Source organism: Pleurodeles waltl, chromosome 3_1 (assembly GCF_031143425.1).
Source record: "Pleurodeles waltl isolate 20211129_DDA chromosome 3_1, aPleWal1.hap1.20221129, whole genome shotgun sequence".
Classification (NCBI taxonomy): Eukaryota; Metazoa; Chordata; class Amphibia; order Caudata; family Salamandridae; genus Pleurodeles; species Pleurodeles waltl.
This window is the reverse complement of record NC_090440.1, coordinates 164,558,788-164,580,575: the sequence shown is the minus strand read 5'-3', so window position 1 is coordinate 164,580,575 and position 21,788 is coordinate 164,558,788. Positions and strand designations below refer to the sequence as shown.

Genomic DNA, 21,788 nt, shown 5'->3' with positions numbered 1-21,788 from the left:
CAAATCTCAAAAGGGCTTCATCAGTGACTATGAGGTCACATTCATATGTTGTTTGATAACAAATGCCTCCCAGAAGGTCAAGCCCTTAAGAGTCATTCTGGGTCAGATACGCACCATCAGAATGCCACAGAGAGGTCTCGATGTGAATCTCCATGCAATTCGTATAGCATGCAGAACTTTCTTCTAGAGGAAGGATACAAACTCACCAACCTATAGTCACATGGACAAGTGAGCTCTAATTTCGTTACAGTGTAATTTGAGGAAGGGGGGCAATCTGATCCGTAGCCTAAAAGCCTCCCAGTGAGCATGTGTTATTTCCTCTATCCCCAACACTTCCCACAGCCTATGAATTCAATCTCCTTTCACATGGCCATTACTGATTTTTTAGCCATCTTGTCGTGAGTAAAGACCTATTATAATGTATCCTGGAAACTTCAAAAGAGGTTCTTGGAACATCTTGTAGACACCATCCAATGCAGCTGTCTAAGGATATTTGAAGGCACGGACAAAGCCATAATGATTCAAATACTTACTGGTAATCTTCAGTACTCCAAAAGGAAAATGTTACCTACCCTGTACTCATCTGTTTGTGGTATGCAATGCTGTAGATTCACATGCTGTTCACATTCCTGTCATCTGGTGTTGGGCCCGGATGTGTGCAAGTTGTTTTTCTTCAAAGAAGTATTTCGAGTCATGAGGTACCGTGACTTCCCCCTCTTGGTGAAAATGCACATGATCATCAACTCCATTGTCAGTTTTTTTTCTTTCCGCTGTTGGGTTTGGACATGTGCTCCTGTGCTCTGGGTCAATACCGCTGCAGTGCTCTTTTCGGTTCACACTGTTTTTTTGTCTCTGTTGGTATCATACTTTGATTGTGACTACCTTCCTCTCTGTCTCGGGTCAAGGTTTGGTTACTTTGCTTGAGCGGGGTTCAAGTCGACCATGGCCCCTTCCTGGGCCCTGCCCTCAGGCCCTACTCCCATTTCTTCATCATATCTCTTCATCGTGCCTCAACCATGATAGAACGGATATCATTTTAGTACTGTCGTCGCTGTTACACAAAATATCCATGGATCGATCTCCATCAGGTCTGCAAATCTGTGCCTGTCGCCTAAACACAAGGCCTCCTGCAACACCTGCTGCTCCTTCCGTTCCAAGAAGACTCTTTGCGACCATCTGCTACATGGACTTGAGCTGTTGCAACGACACCCAAGACCTCTTCGGTCATGAGGATGTTGAGGTGGAACATTATCCACAACCATTGGCGGCAGATGACAAGGCTTTCTCCCCTGAAAAAAGCTCTGGCTCTGATCTGGACATTAAGCACCTTCCACCAGTCCTGATCAGTCCCTGAGTACAGTCCCCCTTCCTCCTTGGCACCACTCTCAACCTGAGCAGCCCTCAGCCAAAGGGCACTCAGTCACTCTGGAGCACCAGTTACAGGCTTTTGGACTACCACTGCCTTAAGACCATGGTCGACATTGACAAGTCACTTTGAATTAGTCACCCCGCTCCAGCTCAGTGCTGAAGAAGCCTTAGAGACCAGCCGCCTAGGTGCTGGCTACTCAGACACCTGCACTGAGTAGACCCTCAGCATTGACCCAAACATCTGCCTCAGCGTCACACAGACCGTCAGCGTTGAAACCAAAGGCACCATCGAAACAGAAGACCTCTGCATCGACCATTAAGTCCTACATCAGCGAAGTGGAGCGGATTCTCCACAAGCTGCAAGAGATTGACTCAAGACAGAGACATCTGTTTATCCATCCCTCCAACAAGCGTTGGATCCTTGCCTGCCCTTCAGGCCCTGCTGTTCCACCCTTTGAAACATTGGCTGTCCTTCGAGGAAGCCTTGAACATTCCCATTCCACCAAAACAGCGCGAAAAAGCAGATATGGCTACCAGCCCTTTACCCCATGCACAACCATCCCCTCATTGTGCTCCTCAGTCTTGCCTTCCCTGCCTGTTTATCCAGGATAACCCTTGACATGACTCTTTATCCTGCCCGGTATAAGTACTCTTGAGGGCAGCGATTTTCGAATATACATCACTGCACACGGTATGCCTGAAGTGTCACTCACCTCTGCCTAGACTGTACAGTGGCAGATAGCAAGAACCATGCCACTAGTAACCATTCCATGAAACACTGCAAGTATGTGCCAGTTCTAGTATATTTATATCCCAGTGGCCATTTTGGGTAATTAAATATTTAAGGGTGTTCCCAGCAAGCATCTGAACTTGCTACTCTGTCTGCAGATCCTGATGTTCTAGCTCTGTGGTGGAGGTGGAGTTTGGTAGCGCAACTCTTGACCCAGAACCTGTTTGAACCTCGCAGCTGGACCCAGGAAGAAGTCGCTCTTGCAGTCACATGTTTATAAGCCGCTGAGGATTGTGGCGGCCTCGTCTGACCACAGTCAGGGAATTCAGAGTTCCTCATGGGTTGATGTGCCATCACTCAGTACAGACAACTATTGCCAATGAGACATTGCAAAAGAGGCGCAGACCGACTCCTACGCCAGCTAAGCAGTCTGTCTGCTTGTGTGCCGGGTGCTCTTCTTTTCAGTTTCCAATGTCTTTGTTTAGTGCAAAAGCATCATATTTATGGTTATCTCCTTTATGACATTTTCTATTGCTGCATGATGTATCAAGACAGGAGAAATTAAAACTAAGAATCATAGCAAACTGTCTGAAGGAAATAAGAAGGATCATTGTGATTTCATGTTATGATACTGGAGTGACGTTTTAACTCCTTCCTGATTCTGCATTTATATTACGAAGTCAGTACAGTGCATGTAGGTAATACCTTGTACATTATTGTATATGTGAATGGCCCGGGAACACAATTAATGTGTATTCTCTCTCTTTACTACAGTTCTCACATGTATGGTGGTGACTCCTAGCAGAAATGGTACCTAGGACAGACCCCTGAATACACACCAAGGGAGGTTCCTTCCCGCAGCAGAGGGCTACCAGTCTGTATTTATTGTTTTATCTACTTTCCCATTCCCTTGAGTGCGCGGTTTGGGAATCTGTGCACATCTGGTCACTGGTTGAGTACCAAAGGGACTGGTAAGACCATCTTCACGCTAGTTAGCCGGAGCAAAACCCAGATTAGGCCGAAAGGTGTCACCTGTAGTGGGTCAGACTCAGTCCCCCACAGCGCAAGCGATTATGTCGCCAAAATCCAGTAGTCTTATTAGAATATTGAGAACAGGTCAAGTCAGGTTACTGCTTAATATTTACATTACTCACTGGTGTGACAGTTATGACACACACCTCAGGGGTCTCCCCCCTCTGACATGAGTGGGCATGGGAGAGGAGACAACACATTCGACATCTTTCCGCAGGGTGACCCATGGGACTCCTACGATGCAATCCCACGTGGGAACACAGACCCTGACCTTTACCCTGCTTGTCCCTCCCCTCCGTACAATTCCACGTCCTATCACTGATAGGGATGCCTTATTTCATAAGGTGGATCTTCATACAGAGCCCATAGAGGAGGACTAATGTTTTGAAACCCTTTCCTTCACTCACCATTCTACTCAGTACCTCCCCATCCTCAAGGTCATGCTATGCCACACTGCAGACATCTTCAAAGACCCTGTCCAAGCCATAATGTTAACATCTAGGGTGGATAAAATGTAACAAAGCCTCCCCTACCTACCGCATCAACACTTGTGGTCTTCTCCCACCAATCTCGCTTGTGGTCACTACTGCTCGTAAGCAAGTAAACTCCCAGGCCAGCAGCCATGCCCCCCCACCAGAGAAAGAAAGTAAACACGCAGATGAGGAGGGGAAAAGGGTGGCCATGCAACTGGCCAACCAATGGTGTACAGGTAATTCTATTGGCCTTCTTGCAAGATATGATTGTGCCCACTGGGATAAGATGGAGGAGCTACTCCAATACCTCCAAGAGGAGCACAGGAAAAGGGGACTGGAAATAGTATCTGCAGGCACCTCTATTTGTTGTGCCCTAGATGCAGCAGACATTGCTGCCAGGGGCCTTCTTTTACCCAGACACACCTGGTTCTGTATCTCTAGCTTTTAGTCGGCAGTTCAGCAGAACCTGTTGAGCATGCATTTTGATGGCCATCGTCTCTTTAGTTCACAAGTGGATCAAATGTTAGAAAAGATCTAAAAAGATACAGAGAGAGCTAAAGTGATGGATGCACTTTAGACACCTGATTCTTGCAGCTCCTTTCTCCGCATACATTACTGTTGAGGCTTCAAGACCACCTCCAGCCCCAGAAGCGTCCACGTCCTACCAGGGGCAAAAACTCTAGATGCAGAGGTAAAGGTGGCTTCCCAAAAGGAGTCACAAACACCACCAAACCCTGACATCTTTTCTTCACCCTGACTTCACAACACTAGTCAGCGTGCACCTACAAGGCTTCTTTCCCACATGTCAAACCACCACCTAAGACCAGTGGGTGTTTGATATTATCCAACATGTTTATAGTCTGGAGTTCACTTCCACGCATGCCATTTTCTACCTCACAAACACAGGCTCGCTCATTAGAACACCAAAGGCTACTCAGAGGTCAAAGTGCTCTTCCTCAAAGTGGCTATACAACCAGTCCCCGTCATCAGAGAGGCACAAGAGTGTACTCGCTGTACTTCCTGATACCCAAAAAGGACAAGTCCCTTGGACCATTTCTGGACCTCAGGCCCCTAAACGAATAATCTTTCAGAGCACTTCCATATGGTCACTCTCCAGGATATCATTCTGCATCTCCAGCAAGGCGACTTCATGACTGCGCTCAACCTGGAGGACGCATATATCCACATATCAGTAAATCTGGCCCATCGACAATATCTCAGGCTTGTGATCGGCGAAAAACATTACTGTAGGAAAGTGCCATCTTTGTGGCATAGTTACCCCAACTTTGAGCCTGATATCAGTGTGCTTGCACTGTAGTTCACTGAGATCCTGCTAACCAGGACCCCAGTGACAGTGCTCTCGCCCTTAAATTAAGTTGTGGGTTACCTTTCACACCCACAATTGGCATACTGGTGCACCCATGTCAGTCCTTAGTATATGGTACCTAGCAAGGACAATGGAACACTAGTGGTCCCCTATGGGCTGCTGCATGTATTATGCCACTCATTGGAGCCTATGCAAACTGCGACTGCAGGCCTGACATTGCAGGCTGCTTGAAAGGGTGCATGCACCCTTTCACTACCAAACCTAACCACTGCACATAGACATTATCTTCAGCCCAAGGGCAGGGTGCGTGTCTCTAAGTGTGAGGTTACCCTTGCATGAGCAGGGTCCACCTACAGACTCCAGGCCAATTCCTGGACTCTGTAAGTGCTGGGAAGCCATCTTAAGGTATGTAGTGTACACTGGTCAACATGAGTGGTTCAACTACATAATGGCTATTCCCAAACTAGGTACGTTTGGTTTCAAACATGGTGGAATCATGCAACTACGCTGATTCCAGTGCTAGCTGCAGGATACCATGATCTCTGAGATTCCCTAGAGGAGCCCCCAGATCTGCCTGTGTAGCCTTACGGGGCAAGCTGCCAGCCCGTGCTGCTGCTGACCCCAGACACTGTTCTTCCTTCCTGCTGATGAGCCAGGCTCAGGCTGGAGGAGCAGAACAAAGGATTTCATACAAGGGAGAGATGTGACCACCTCTCCCTGTGTATTAGGTGTCTAAGGGCTGGGGTGGGGTGGACTCTGATCCCCACCAGACTGCTTTGAAGGGCACATTTGGTGCCCTCATTGCATAATCTGGTTTGCATCAGTGCAGGAATCTAGGTTCCTGCTCTGACCTGAAACTACACAAAGGACAGGCGAGAACCCCCCCTCCTCCCCCCCCCTCCTACCCAGCTCCTACCCTAGGGCGGTGCCCAGAGTTCTGCCAGGTGGCCAGTTGATTCTGCCATCTTGAAAATAAGATGGGCAGAGGCCCCTGGGGGCATCTGGTTGGTTAGGCCAGGAAAGTGACGTCCCTGACCCCCTCTGATAGGTAGATCACTGCAGAGAGTGACCAACCCCCTTTTAGAGTTATTGAAGGGCTCCTTCGCGGGTGGGTCCTCAGATTCATCAAGCAAGACTCTACAAGGAACTCTTTGCTACACATCTTCTGACCCTGGTCTCTGGAACCACTGCTGGTCTTCGCCTGGAACAGAACAAGTTTGTTTCTGTTGGGAAGGCTTCCACTGCAACATTGTTTTTCCAGATCCTGCAAGAATTCTGCAACATCCAAGGCTGTGCATCCTCCAGGGTCACAAGGACTCTGTTTGCACCAGGAAGCACGAAGGAATCTCCCTTGGAGTGAAGGAGTCACTCCCCTGCGTCTGCAGGCACCTCAAGGCATCATCAACCAGTTGATGAGGTCTGCTGCCACTGGACATCCGAAGATCCTGCTTCACAAGTGATGGGTCTGTGGCCTCCTCCAGGTCCTGTTTATCTTCTATCCAAGTTGGGAGGCTGTAGATCCTTGCTCCTGTCACTAGACTGGCACCCCTGTGCACCGCGACTGTTGCACTTCCCAACAAATGTTGACTCTTTCTCTGGGGATCTTCAGGCTCCAGGAAGCCCTGGACTCCAGGACTCTGCAAACCGAAGATCAGCTGCTGTCCTGCAACTCCTGAGACGTGGGACTTCTGTTTTGCAGGACTGGTAAGGCCTCCTTGTGACTCCCTGTGTCCGGCGCCTGTCCTAAGAAAATAACTAAGTGTACTAACACTCCCAGTAGTGCCCCTAGCAATAGTGCTGGTGGTATTACTTCAACTAAGGGTGCAGCTGGGTTCACCTTGGGGAATGCAGTGGACTCTGGCCTAGTCAGAGAAACCACTGAGACTGTCTTGATATCAGAGGGTGGCATTCCCCTTGCCACTCTGGCTGCCTAGCCTCCTAATATGAGGAAATACAGGCAGCACCCCATGATTAACGGTACTGAGGCAGTGGCTTACAGGGTCACAGGCACCAGTGTCACTATGGTGACTGAAAAACTGGTGCCCCCTGAGCAAATCTACTTGGTGAGAGCTACTAAGTTACCAACGCAGACAACATCACTCAGTGCCACCCCACAGCAGTTGTTAACCTTAGGTGGGGAGTGCAGGGTTTACTGACCTTAAAAGAGTTGTAGTGTCCTCTTTCATTCCTGTTAATTGTATGATGGGCACTGATTTAGCGACCTCAGCCTGGGCTGAAGTGGAGCTGCAGACCCATGCAGCAATGCTGGGAATTCCTGCCAATGTATTTGTGACAACAAGAGCACAGGCCAGGAGACAAAGATAATTAGGAGCACTGGAGTCTGAAAATATGGACTAGTCAGCTCCCAAGACGAGATTTAAGAAGGGGAAGGACTCCAGTAAGGATCGGTCTCCTCTGATCTCACCATTTGTGAGGAACCTGCATCAGAGGAACTGGGTGCTGACATAGCAGAGCTCTTGGGTGCCGGGGGGGCCTCTAGGGAAGAACTGAGCTTGGAGCAGAAGGTCTTGTCCCTCTCTTGAAGGACTCAGGTAGCAAGCTGCTGAACAGGAGGCAGGGGATGTCAGCGGACCCCACAGGGTCTATTGGGAAAATGGGCTTCTTTACTCTGAGGCTAGAAACCCCAAACCTGGTGCCACCAGGAGGTTAGTCATACCTTAGAAATTTAAGGAGTTCCTTTTCACCTTAGCCCATGACATTCCCCTTGCAGGACATCTTGAGCAAAGTAAGACTTAGGACAGACTTGTCACACTTTCACTGGCCCCGCATATCTGAGGACACAAGGGAGTTTTGTCGCTACTGTCTCACCTGCCAAGCCAGTGGCAAGACAGGTGGCACTACAAAGGCCCCCTTAATTCCACTTTGAGTGGTTGGGGCTCCCTTTAAAAGGGTAGGGGTTCCATTGTTGCCCCCCCGACCCTCCAACTGCATCTGGGAACAGGTTTATTCTGGTGATGGTGGATGCCACCAGGTACCCAGAGACCATTCCCCTTAGATCCTCCTGGGAATCTTTTCCAGGGTGGGCTTTCCTGAGGAGGTTGTATCCGACAGAGGTACAAACTTCATGACTGGATACCTCAAAGCCATAGGGAAGGAATGTGGTGTAACCTATAAATTCACCACTCCATATCACCCACAGGGAAATGGGTTGGTTGAGAGGTTCAAAAAAACCCTAAAAGGTATGATCATGGGACTCTCAGAATTACTTAGGAGAAGATGGGATATCCCACTACCTTACCTTCTCTTTGCCTACAGAGAGGTTCCGCAGAAGGACCCCGCAGCTGGACTTCTCCTCCCACTGACTTGCAGGAATTTCATTGTCAGGAGGGTGGGCAATGCCACCTGTACCACCTGGTGCTGGACTCTGTCCCCTTCCTTTGCAGGTCCTCAAAGTCCAGCATCCGTCTCTAGGTTCCGCCGGCCTGGTCCACGGGTCACGACAGCCGCTCAACAATCTGAGGCATACACAGTCCTCAGGGAGAGTCCCTTCTCCCCTCTTCACCCGGGTACTGGGGTAGGAGCACTCTCCATCCAACTGCTGGTTTGCTCAGAGTTGGCTAGGAAGGGTCATGAATTCCACAAATTCCAACCACAACTCTCTGTGTTAGCCTATGCGACAACTGGGTGGGGAACTGACTTACTCATGGTTGCTGGGGTCACCTGCTGTACTTACCTCTGGGGGTTCCAACTGCCACAGCACCTAGCTAACCACCACATTTACCTTGGCTGAAGTCAGACTTTCACATTCCATTTTTTTAGACAATTGTTTGGTCCTCCCTTAGGGCCCTGTATATGCATATGCTATTTCTGATGGTTATTTTCATGCTGATACGGTATGTAATATTTCCAAAAGGAGATATACCGATGTCAGTTTAGTAGTAGTGCTGTAATAAAGTATCCTTTATTTTTGCAAACGAGGTGTGGTTCTTTCTTGTAAGTTACTATCTGACTAATGTGGTATTGCAAGTGCTTTACATTCCTCTTGGATGAGCTTTTGCTGCTCGCCTCAGCTACCCCTAGAGAGTTTCTGCTATCTGGACACATATTTACTATCACTAAGGGTTGCCTGAACTCAGTATAGGGTGCCACACCGTAGGGGTGCACCATAAACGGAGCCAGCCGCCTACAGTTACCAATTCAAAGTGCTCCTCTTCAGAGTTACTACTGCACCTCAGGTGTTTATCAAGTGCCTTGCTGTGGTGGCGGCACACCTGCGCAGACAGGGCGTCCACATTTTACCTTACCTGGACAACTGTCTGATCAAGAGTGCTACCCACCAGCAATGTTGCAAACACACAGAGGCCACAACAGACCTTCATCAGTTAGGGTTTACAAGCAACATCACAAAAACCCACCTCCAAGCCTACTTAGGGGTTATTCTCAACTCAGAGGTAGACATAGCCTATCCAAACCCTGCCAGGATCCAGTCCTTTCAGGGACTGCTCCCTTTTTTCCAACCAAATCAACAGCTCACAATCAGATCAGTCATGCGCCTCCTAGGCATGATAGCCTCTCGCACTGCCATAGTACCCCATGCCAGGCTACACATGCGTCCATTGCAGTAATGCTTAGCGCAACAGTGGTCTTGGGCAGAGGGTCACTGGGACGATCTAGTGTTTATCGACTGCCACACTTGTTGGTCTCTGCAGTGGTGAAACACCAAAAAAGTGTTTCAGGGTGGGGCTTTCTTTGATCCAGTTATGCAGAGGATTGCTACAATGGGTTGGGGTGCACACTTACAAGATCTGACCTTCCAGGGACAATGGGAACCAAAACACCCGGACCTCCACATCAACTTTCTGGAACTTCTAGCTATTCACCTAGCATTGAGGTCTTTTCTACCTCACATGATAGGCAATGTTGTTCTTGTCTGGACGGACAATATGACAGCCATCGATTACCTTCAGAAATGGGTGGGGCGGGGGGTGGGCACACACTCCCTACAACTCCCTTAGATATCCCGTAGCATTTGATGGTAAGCACCAGGAAAGCAATGGAATAAAATCCTTTTCTTGGAACTGGACATATTGCATTTTTCCTTAAGAGTTTCAATATCTCCTGAGATGAAGCTGACGTTTTACTAGAGCCTCTGAAACTCTTAAAGGAACTGGACTAGAGTCTGGAGCGGCTTCCTCGAATTTCAATGTTTACCCTTTTTCTAATACTTTTGGAACTCATGCTTCAGAAACATTTCCTTGCCACTTTTGAAGAAAAAAGGGTATGAGTCTTCCGAACAGGAGCTCGGCTTAATCAGGAGTGCTCCATGGGCTTTGGTGGAGAAAGAGGGGGGCTTAGTATTCTGACCCCTGCCAGAATAGGGCTGATTTTACTTTTTTACTGCTTGAATATCTAATTCGAAAACTTTCTGACAACTAACCCTAGTATTCCTTTGAGGGGGTTCTGGCTTGAGTTGGGCCCTGAATAATTGTGCACATGTATGATCTTCAAAAGCTCTTTAAAGAATATCCTTTTATTGATCTCCAAACAATTTATTTCCAGAGAAGGGCATATAGAGCATTTCCGCTTTGAGGCCCTCTGTCTTTCAACTTCTCAGATATATCTGGTGGCTGGCAGCCATGCTGGAGATCATAGAAATGGCAGATACTTTCAGAATGTCACAAGAGACATCTGAAAGGAACTTGGCCTGCACCTCCATGTTGGAAAATATTTCAGAGCAATCAACTTCTTCCTGAAGAGCTGACACTAAAGATTGGAAATCCTTAACCAATAACTGAGAAGTATATATAGCTCAGGCGCCTCCAACTTGTTTAACTTGTGAGCTGCCAGGGGCTCACAGACACCTTCAGAGTAGCTCACAGCCTTGATCTCAATTTTAATTAAGCACAGGTATACATTCTCCTTTTAAAGTTAAGGGAAGGCTGTGTTTATTTTACGCTATCAACAGGCTGCAGGGCCTGATAAGGAGCAGAGCTCAGTCACATTTATGACCCAGGCTGGGGCACACAGACGATGAACTGAAGCACTGAGGTATTTAACTCTTAAATAAAATCCTTGTTAACTCAATATTGGAGCATGAGAAAAAATTACGTAGCTGAACGTTTTTAAATTGGAGAAAATGACATTTAAAAGTTACCATAATGATTAAGTTAACTCCCTTTTCAAAATGCTGCATTTACAAACAGCAAGCCTCTTCCTCCCAATGGCCTGTATACACAGTGAATACCATGAACAGTTTCTTCTTCATACTCACTTAAAGGCCACGAGGAACCAGACAATGATGAAGTAATATTCCAATAGCAAACCAAATAAGTGAGAATAGGAGCATATTGGCTACTGGCTTTGCCCTTTGATTTACCAAGAGCATTGGACAAAGGGGCAATCAAATATTGTATCTACTCTTCAGAGAGTTCAAACCCTTCAGAAGCAGGGTTAGTCTACATCTTTTTCCAACACCATCCTAATCTACAATGATGCAATTTGGAAGAGTGCTTTCTTCACTCCGTAATGAAGAATGCAAAACTGAGCAAAGGCAGCCCTTATACAGTGGACGCACATAGGTATGACTACCAGACTGTAAAGATCTGGATTACGGAACATCGCAGCGGGATTAAGTGCAGGAAGCTTACAACCAGAATGAGTTCACAGTTTTTGAAGCTAGGACACAGCACATTACTTATGTTGGACAATCTAAGAGTCCCACCAATATATGTCCAAACAACAACTGTTCCGGCGGGAACAGGGGTGGATTTACTGCCTGTCGTCGACAGGTAATACCAGTTTGAATGACGAGACCCGCATATGTTTGTTGAAGTACCTCAGTTCAAAACACCGAGATCCTCACGATTATTTCCCTTGAGGAATTCCGGATGTACATCTTGAGACACCAGATCCCCAAGTAGGCCTACTTTGAAACACTCTTACCCCTAATAAGGGCCTTTTATTCTTGCTACTCTTCAGGTTTTTCTGCATGAATATACCCTCACAGTCCATAGGGTTTGTGTAGCAGACTTGACAACTTTCGGTATGTATGTGAAACTGCGCTAGTCTTCTCTGCGCCTTGGACATAACTTTGATATCCCCTTCATTTATCACTTTTATGTTTTTTTGTTTTTACATTGCTTAAGTGTGATTGCCAATACACTTCTAGTATGATGGATTTTATGTGGCTGCTTACCATTTGAAGTTCACATATCTTTAAACTGTAGCAACAGACTGTTCTGCATGACTGCACCACATTATTAATAACGGGGTTACATACAGACACAAAGGAAGCTTTTGGGAGCCATCAGCACACTTCAAGATGGTGCCCATTATGAGGTGCGGAGGTAGGTAAACATATGTGCAATCACCACGCTGCATTCATTTGACACAATATCATCATATGAGCTGGTTGTTATTTGTCCTAACAGCCGCCTGTGCAAGTTTAATTATTTATCCCCAAAATTCTAAGGTTACCTGGGTTACATCCATACAGTAAAGACGCTGTTAAGAGCCATCCGGGTAGTCCAAGATGGTGCCTACTGTGTGTAGCACACATAGGGTAGCGCAAGCCCATCCAGCTTGTGGAATCTACGTGACAGATCTGTGTCTGCTTTCCTCATCTTGCTAAAGGAATTTAAGCAGCCGCTGATGCCTTTTTCGCGGAGAGGGGTAGGTTGTAGAGAGGAGCATAGCTGACATCTTATAAGTACGAGCCTGGATTCCGTGATTGCTTCACTGATTTTTCTGAGCCCCCACATCTTGATACCATGGTTACCATGTAATTTCTTAGGTTTTCTAATCTTTTGTTTAAGATTTTGAGCAGCTTATTAGCGCCACTCAGTGATTACCCAGATGGCACTTGACAGACCCTACTAGGGTAAGCATTGTCAATCACTACTTACCGGATGGATCTGTAAGCCTCAACTACATATCTATAAGCTGCATTTTCACTTGAGTGCTTACAGTGTGACACTATAGGGGTCTATCTCATTGTCTTGTTTGTTTGATTTGTTTGGTCTTCAGTGTAATTACCATCACAAAGAGCAACACTGCACCTTCATGGTGTGAGCCTCACCAGAAACACAAGTGCTATTTAGAATATGCATTGTGACTGATTGTGCTTATTTTCCTTTTATTCATATAATAGGTCCATTCTAGAGTGACTAGGAAGACAACTGGTATCCGGTAGCCCACCTCTGTCGAGTGATTGACACTTTTACGTAGCTCAGGTTTACTGGTCCTCATAAATTGCCCCGATCCACAAAAGAGACAAGAAACATGCCCACCATTATTTTGACACAGTACTGATACAGCTACTGACCACTGCATCAATCAGTGGTTCCATCTTGTTGTTTTTAATCATAACAATAGAGACCCTCACTAAATTTAGTTTTAGGGCACCTCTTAGTTACTTTTATTCTCACCTTCCATCACCAATATACATTTTGAGCACCCGTTCCATCTACTTCATTCTTGGCATATTTAAAAGATCTCCGGCTAAGTCCCCGTGCCTGAGGGGCCCGTCGGGCATTGCAGCATCAGCCAAACGAGAAGAAAGCCAGAGGATGAAGCATGACACCCAAATTGGTGCTGAGGGCTCTTGTTCCTGAGCAACAGAGCTCCCTTGATCCTGGAGTTCTCCTTATTACCCACTATTCATTTACTGCACCTGTGCGGACACGTAATAGCTTAAAAAATCTTAAGCACCCAGACCTCCTTCATCTAGGTGTAAGGACAAGTTTTGCAGCGTCATTCTGCACTGGCATGCCTTCCATATGAATTCTGTCAGCTAAGTCATTATTTCCTTAAAGAAGGGTACTTCTTGAGTTTCACTGTTATAATAGCAAAATTATGAAAAATTCTGGAAAGAAGCACAATCTGGAAGATTATCACACATCCTATTATAGAGAGGAGGGTGCTTTTTCCACAAAGCTTTGGAAGCTCCAGCAGTTACTGCCTAACCCAGATTTCCAAGGATCACATCATCAGGTCTCTATATATATCCTACTACACTACGATTTGAGCCCATGCTACTCCAGTGATGAGCCTTGAGTGATGACGTGAGTGAAGGCCTGTGCTGTCTGCAGAAAAAGACACAATTTGGTTCTAGTGATCTCTGGGTTGAGACTCCATTAACCAAATTTAACTCTTGCAAAAACTGTGGCAGTCCCACCACTTCATCAGTCATGTATAATAGCACATTGTCTACATAAAACGAAAACAGCACATGTATATAGCCCCCAAGGCATATCACTGCTTCCCTTTCTGTCTCATACAGTAAGTAAAGAGCTCCAAGGCTAGGGCAAAGAGCAAAGGCAAAAAGAGGGCAGCCCTACACACTGGATGGCCCAGGCATCTGACACTGCTTTGTCTTTTTCATTCAGTTTGTGACGTTCGCATACAAGAGCTGTGTAGCAGTCACCCAAACCAATCGTGGTGGTATGCCACTAATGACATGGAACGGTCTGCAGATATCTAGAGTGATACTCCTGCAAAGGATCAAATTGCTCTGGTTGTGGTTGACCGGATGCAGTATCAGGTTTGCGAGTTCTTCTTCCTAATATTTTACAATCTAGGTTCAGCAATGACAGTAGGCAGTATGCTCCAACGTCCAGAGGGTCACAGTCAATGAAAAAAGCCACAGTATCTTCCCAGATGGTAGGAGGGAAAGTACCCTTCTCAAGCACCACCACAGAAGATTACAAAACTGTAACTTTTCATGACTCCAACACATATGCCCGTCTTCGCTTGATTTTGTGGACATCTTTCTGGTTTGCAAAAAAACATTTAAATAGCCCAATTCCTATTGCTGCCTCCTTGAACAGCCACTTACCATTTTGCCATCACTCAAAAGAGCCTCAACGATGAGGCTTTACCAGACTGAAACTGGTCACAGGTTCCTTATTTTCTTGTTATGAGGGTAGTAGCTTGGTCTAGATTGTTCCTTACGGTAAAAGACAAAATTATTTTCCAGCAGGTTACACCATGCTTGGAATGTTGGAATGGAACGTATCTCTGAGCAATAACAAATGGACAAGAATTTTGCAAGCATTCTACCCATTACCTGTTGTTTTAACATAACTAAGTGAAGCATTTATGTCCAAATATGGGACCTGTTTTGCTTCATCTGATCGTTCTACACCTCACTGCCCAGGAACAATAAAGTTGAAATCAATCTTTCGATTGTTTAATTTGCCTTCAAAGAGGACATAGTCAGACAGTTAAAGTTACATTGATATTAATGTAGCAGGACCAAGACTGATTTGATCATGGTAGCTCCCTGTCTGAAGCAAGGCAGAGGTCAAACAATGAACTATAATGCAGCCTGATGCAAGTGCCAGTAGCTAGGATATTTTTGAGCATTCCATCCGTCATCATGTGTTTTTTAATTTTATCATTTCAAAGCACTTTGCTTTTCCATTTAACTCAAAGGGATGTGTAGCAGGGATCTCCAATTTCAAATGTCCTCTAAGCAGGTTACACTTTTCATGTGAGTAGTTTCCCAAACTTCAACTTGTTTTTCAAAGCTCACCTACACATGTAGGCTGCTATAATGTGTGTTTCTCCTAGAGCTTTCTCTATCACGGAAGACTGTTTCCACAACATCACTTTTGAATGTCTTGGAATTATACATCTCTGTGTTGCTACCATTCCTTTTCTCTGCCAGAGATCAGACTGCTGGGTACCACTTGTGATCTCATCTGGTTCTGTGTTGTGCCGTCATACGTTTCTTGACTACAGTCAATTGCCTGTGCTGGCAGATCTGTGGGAATTCACTGCTGAGAGCTTCAAACTTCACGTGTACTATTACAGCCAGAGGAGGAAAACAATCCTTGAGTTTCCAGGCTTCAATAGAAAATTTACCAGGATTTCTATAGTCCATAGTATGGCCCCTCTTCCCTACAAGTCAGGTAAAGGGGAGCCCTGAAATGGATCCAGCACCAGAGCTCAGCAGTCAGTCCATTTAGCTACAGTCACCAGCAATCCTTAAAACCTTGCAGAATGTGGAGCCAAGAAGGAAACTTTTGATTTTGGGAACCTGACACCCAATTATCCTCTACAAATAAGGCAAAAAGAAGGCAGATGTGGGAGAGAAGCATGAATCTTGAATTTATATAAAGTGTAAGAAACTAAGGGTCATATGTATCTAAGGGTTGTACCCAATCTGAGTCCATGAGAAATGGTTTAGCACATTTGACGCCAAATGGTTGTGCATGCTGTTACTACAAAATCACCACCGCAAAGAAGTACTGACAGAAATATAATTTAATGAACTTTGTTAACAGCTACATAAATCACCCAGAAAACTAAGCCAGGCCACATAGAGGGGGTTTCTTGAATGGCTATTAATATTTAACATCAACAAGTACCTCACCTAATCGACATGTTGGATTCACTTACCAATATGATGCTTGTTTGCCTGCAAAGCTCTTTCCAGTGTCGCAGACAACTGCTGATAAATCTTATGCACAGCCATCTGAATTTCAATCTGTATTGTTCTTTTAGCCGCCCTTATACCATCCTAAGAATTAAACAAAGGCAGTTTATCTCCACTAATTTAAAAAAGGATTCAAATTAGAAACTGAAAAAACAGAAGCTGTATAACAAAGGTAATACTTCCATGTCATTCTTTTAAAGGTGACTAAGACAGAATAGTTAAAATACAGTCAAAAGAGAAATATTTATGTTCCTACTTTGTTAAAAATTTAGAACGGTTATGGGGACAAAAATTTATGCATTTTAAATTATAGGGTGATTTTAGGATGGAAAAAGTAACATGCTCTACCCAAACAATAAATAGTATTTTTTATATTCCAGTTTTAAAAGGCAACATGGTCAGAGCTTCTAAGGCTATGGGGTTAAATATATACATTTGATTTTCTCTAGTAAACTGTTTTGTAAAGTAAAGTTAAAATTCCTCCCAGAAGATAAACATAAAACATATTATGTCAATAATAGACCAACAGTTTTAAATGGAATCTTTCACCTTAAGTGAATGAGACCATTTAATGACCAAGGTGAGAGTGTGCAGCTGAAGGTAATGAAGACAAAGTAGTGATTAAGGCAGCAGAATGCATTTACCATTAGAGAATATACTTCAACTCCAAGAGAGATCATGGAGGGAGATATTAAATTAGGTACTGCTGATCTAGCAATAGGCAACGTAGCTACTAGGACAAAGGTCTGCTAGCAACACTTCCATATGGTGCTTAATAATGGGTTCAGTTAAACAAAGAGGTTTTTTTTCCCTTCTGAGAGCCCTGCTCCTTTCACCTTTAAATGATGGATTGCAAGGTAAAAAGTGGACTACCTTTTTATGGAACAGTTTGGAGAAAATCGTGGCAGCAACTGTAGAACCACTTTAGTGGAAAACAACTATAACTTATTAGCACTCTATACATTTCTCTCCCCACAGAATGGCATGCTTTAGTACCTCCCACTGAGGGTGAAGCATATAATAGAATCAGGAAATGTGATCAGGAAACACGGCACAGAAGAAGAAGCTACTTACCTTTGGTAATGTTTCTCTACCTCTGTAAGATTTATACAGTGTTGCTGTGACTATTGCTGTTGAAAGGCTTATTGTAACTGCTAACAGCCAAAACCTTGCCTAAAGTAGTGAGGATGACAGTCCCAAAGCCTTTGCAGTAGCTTTAAACTGTTTCACACACTCTAATGATTTATACACAAACAGAAGAGGTCCACTGAGAGGCAGATGTAAACCTTTGGCTTGCACATCATCTGAAAGTCCTCTACAAGGGTCCTTTCTGAGAACTATGACTGAGCAAATGGAATGCAATGCTGGAGTGTACAACAGCACCCATACCATTGTTATATAATTTGATAACTGATGTGTATCAGCAAGCAGGAAGTCATAGTATCTTTGAAGCAGCAAATCCCCACAAAGCATTAGAATAATGTGCCAACAGGCAGGATTCCTTCATGAACTCGATACTTGACTTCGGTAACACTCTTTCTGGTAGATACACTAGCTAATACACACTCCTCACCATGTGACTATGCCCCAGATGGTATTACTCCTCTGTGCCAGCAAGAGGTGATGTGCGGGTCTGTGCCCCACCCGGAGAGGATGCTACAGCCACATATGCGGACATAATTTTCTTTATTGAGCTTGTCCACACCATCAAATGCGGAGCTTGAAAAGTAATCAGATACAACAGTGTGCAAATCTCTGAATTGGGATCTATTTATAGATCTTTTATGAATGGAGAAAGGAGTCCATTTCACAGAACGGGGACAAATTTGCAGTTAGACAGAATATTCACCATGCAGAGCCCTAGTAAAGGCAAGTAACCTGTTCTTCTGAGGGATACCTCTAATCACAGTTTCCTCAACTTGTGCAAAGATAACAAAGCAGCATCTCCCAAAGTTGTGGGCCTGTGAAGGATATCAGTAAGAGCCTGTGAAATGGCTCAGACCAAAAAGTCCTGCAGAACTGAACGGGTGAAGTGGGCTTCTGGTCAGACCTGGCTATCGAGCAAGTAATGCGTTGTTAACGTGTGGATTGACACCCACATCACACTCTGATGTTCAGAACTGGAACTCAGTGTGCCAGCGCAGTTGTGGCAGACTTGTCTTTAGTCGAATGAGCCCTCAGACCTTCTAGGGAATGCTTCTTGGCCAATGCATAGTAGATTAGTACAGAGGAATACCCCCTTCGATTAACAAATTATTTACCTTTGGTAACGCTCTTTCTGATAGAGACTTTAGCTGACCACAGATTCCCCACCTTCTGAATACATCTCCAGGCATTAAACTGGATCTGGAAACTTGAGCAGCACATCTGCATGCAGGTAGATGGTAATTGAGAGGACAAAGATCTATAATAGGACAAGGGCCTCTGTTCTTCACCACAGAGAAATATCAGGAGTAACATCCAGTCCCTATTTCCCATGCTGGGGCCCTCACTATCTCCTTTATCCTCAACCTCCCACTGCAAAATGGATAAATGGTACTGTGACTGCTGTCGGTGGAATATGAAGCAGATTGGACAGGGAAAGTAGGGCATATCCTTACTGGACTATCTGAGGAACGGGAGGGCCTGCCACCTAGGGAGGTAATATGTTCTCAGTCAGTCAGCCATATGTTATGATGCCTACAAATTGATGGTCATGTGCTGCCAAGAGAAAGCTGAATCGGTTTGGTGGTGACGGCAGAAGAAGCAGGGGGCTGAGAAGTACACTGCCCTTAAGAGCTTGGACCTTGCTAGCTGGATCCCTGACCCAAGCCAATAAAGGGCAAGGGGGTCAATTGCTGTGGTGGGCTTGGCATTGTCTTTGAGCCAAGCACCTTCCGAGCCCTCAGAATGGGTTATGGCCACATGGGCACAGAAAGGCTGAGGAAGTGCGTTGTGACCCCACTTTTCCTTGAAGTGCACCAGGGCAGAGTCTGCCTGATCTCCAAAGAGATACGTGCCATCAAATAGTATGTTCATTAGTGATTCTTGAACATCACCAGAGTAGCCTGTGGATCTCATCCACGGGAGGCGTCAAAGCACCACACTGGTACAGACTGCTCTGCTCAAGCAGGCAGTGGCATCCAGCCCACAGCGATGACTTACTTCACTAGGACCTGGCCATCTTAATAGCCTGTACCATATTCCTGAACACCTCTGAAACTGCCAGGGTTTCAGCACACACTACACAGTCATATAAAGCATGAGAATAGCGTTCTAAGCAGCAGCTAGCATTGATGGATCGAAAGGCAAAGCTGGCTGAGGAAAATATTCGTTTTCAGAATGCCTTAATCCTCTTTGACCATCTGATGAGGTCAGAGGGAAAGAACTGAGATTGATTCTGCTGATGGAGGCCTGTACCACCAGCCTCTCCAGAATAGACTACTGTGTAAGGAAGACAGGGTCACCAGAAGCTGACTTATGGTGATGTGCTGCTCATCTATTTACTGGTGGGCACAAATCAAGATTTTGCCCAAGTGCCTCTGAGGGTATCAGTAACAGTAAGAGCCTCATTAAACAGAAAGATGGGTTCTGAGGAAGGTTGTACAGGTTGTAGGACCTATAAACACATTTGTTTTAACTTAAATTGAAGGTAGTTGCAGATCCAGGACTTTGGTTGGCCTTTTAATAACCATGGCGAAGGACCCCGACTCTTCAGTAGAAAGGCCAGGGGTGAGACCATGCCTGTGTCAGGGGACATATCTAAGCCAGCAGCCTCTTCTAGGTCCACACAGAAATTGTCGCCATCATACTTCTGGGGAAAAATCATTCTACCCCCTCCCCCAAAACCCCAAAATGCAGGCTGGTTCTTATCAGAGTTCGATTTAAATAGTTCATGGAGTACCGCAGGGTGAACGGTAGGCAAAGGCAATGTTTTGTTTGATTCTGAAGAGATGTGGGCCTGGCGCATAGGAACTGAACAAGTACATAGCTTTTGCTCAAGGTCAGGCACGATTTAATTCTGCATCAGACATAACTACGGGCTCAATGTCATACTCACATGTCCGTGCCAGCATTGATGCAGCAGGAACCTTTATGGATATTGGCGCTGGGTGTCAGATCAGCTCTACGCCCGAAGCAGAAACAGTAGGCATAGTCAGTGCTGAGGGAAGAGGCTCCAGTGGTAACCCGGCTAGAGGCCTCTGCGAACATGTGGGGAGCAATGTCACGCAAGAGGGAACCACTAAGTTGCAAAAGATGCAAAGCATAGCTTCCTTAAAAGCCTTTATTTGTTGTGCTGTCACCGAATGACCTGGAATCAGCTGTGGAATCTGGTCATCATCTGGGGACCGGGTGCGACACCACAAGGCACACTGACATCCTTGCAACTTCTCAGAGGGAGAGTAGTGAGGCTGGCACAAGGACTCCTTCGACTTTTTGTGCTTTATTATTCAATCTGGACTTATCCCAAAACTTGGAGTGTGATGAAGATCTGTCGCTGGCCAAGCCTCAAAAAACGGAAACAGGTCAGAGTCCTTGACTTCACGTGGGAGCAGCCTTAATGTGATTTTCAATGATGTTCAATGACAAAGCTTGGCTTTGTAGTACTAATTCACCTTCAGATTCATCAGGGCAAGCTCCAAACACAACTAGAAGATGTAGCCGAACCCTTGACACCAGAGGCACACCTCATGTGATTCCATCAGACATTTGTGGGTGACAATCCCTACCCTTATCAGGATGCTCGAAGGCTGAACAGATAAGAGTGCAAATATCTGAAACCATCTGTGTTAAAATAGTAGTGTCATTAAGAATAATCAAATGATACAGAATATCATACAAGGTTTACATTCCGTGGTTTTATGAGGTGACATTGCACACTGAAAAAAAGTTTTGAATAAATAAAGCTTGTCAACTGATGAGGGGAAAAAAGGAGCTATTTTTCTTTAGCCCCACAGGTGTTGAAGCTTAACGGGCTATGCGATACGGGCTCCCAGTGTTAGGGCAACTTTGATACCACAACATGAAAGGCAGGTTAGAACCTCAGAACCTCAAACAAAGCCAATTCTACACACTGCAACCAGATGAAAAAGTAATTTACCTTAGGTACCATTCTTTCTAGAAAAGGCTCTATTTAAAGGCAGATTCCTCACCTTTTGACTATTCCTGACAGGCGTCAGACTTGATCTAAAATCTTTTGAGCAGCATCTCAACACACTGGTAGATGGCGCTGTGCAACTCTGCACTGATGCAGTTTCACTCTAGAAAATATTGTGGAGGGCCCAATCTTGCATACTGGTCAGCACCCATGGATGCAGAGGACCAATAGTAAATTGCCTTTGACTTATTTGCAGGTTCCTAAACTTAAGGGTAGAGTCCAATTCACAGAATGGGGAGGATGAGAGGGTTGGTGGGGAATCTGCAGTTAGAGAGTCTCTACCAGAAAGAGCGTGAACGAAGGTAAGTAACTTATTCTTT

General features: G+C 45.4%; 1 protein-coding gene across 12 annotated transcripts in view; it reads right to left on the bottom strand.

Annotated features, from left to right (window-relative positions):
* The window catches only part of HERC1 (HECT and RLD domain containing E3 ubiquitin protein ligase family member 1), a 1,155,039-nt gene that overhangs the window by 763,669 nt on the left and 369,582 nt on the right, over positions 1-21,788 (bottom strand). For all 12 annotated transcript variants that reach the window (XM_069222059.1, XM_069222062.1, XM_069222061.1 and 9 more), the window contains exon 28: positions 16,295-16,415. In XM_069222059.1, coding sequence (XP_069078160.1) covers positions 16,295-16,415 — 121 coding nt within the window. The remainder of the gene's footprint in view (positions 1-16,294; positions 16,416-21,788) is intronic.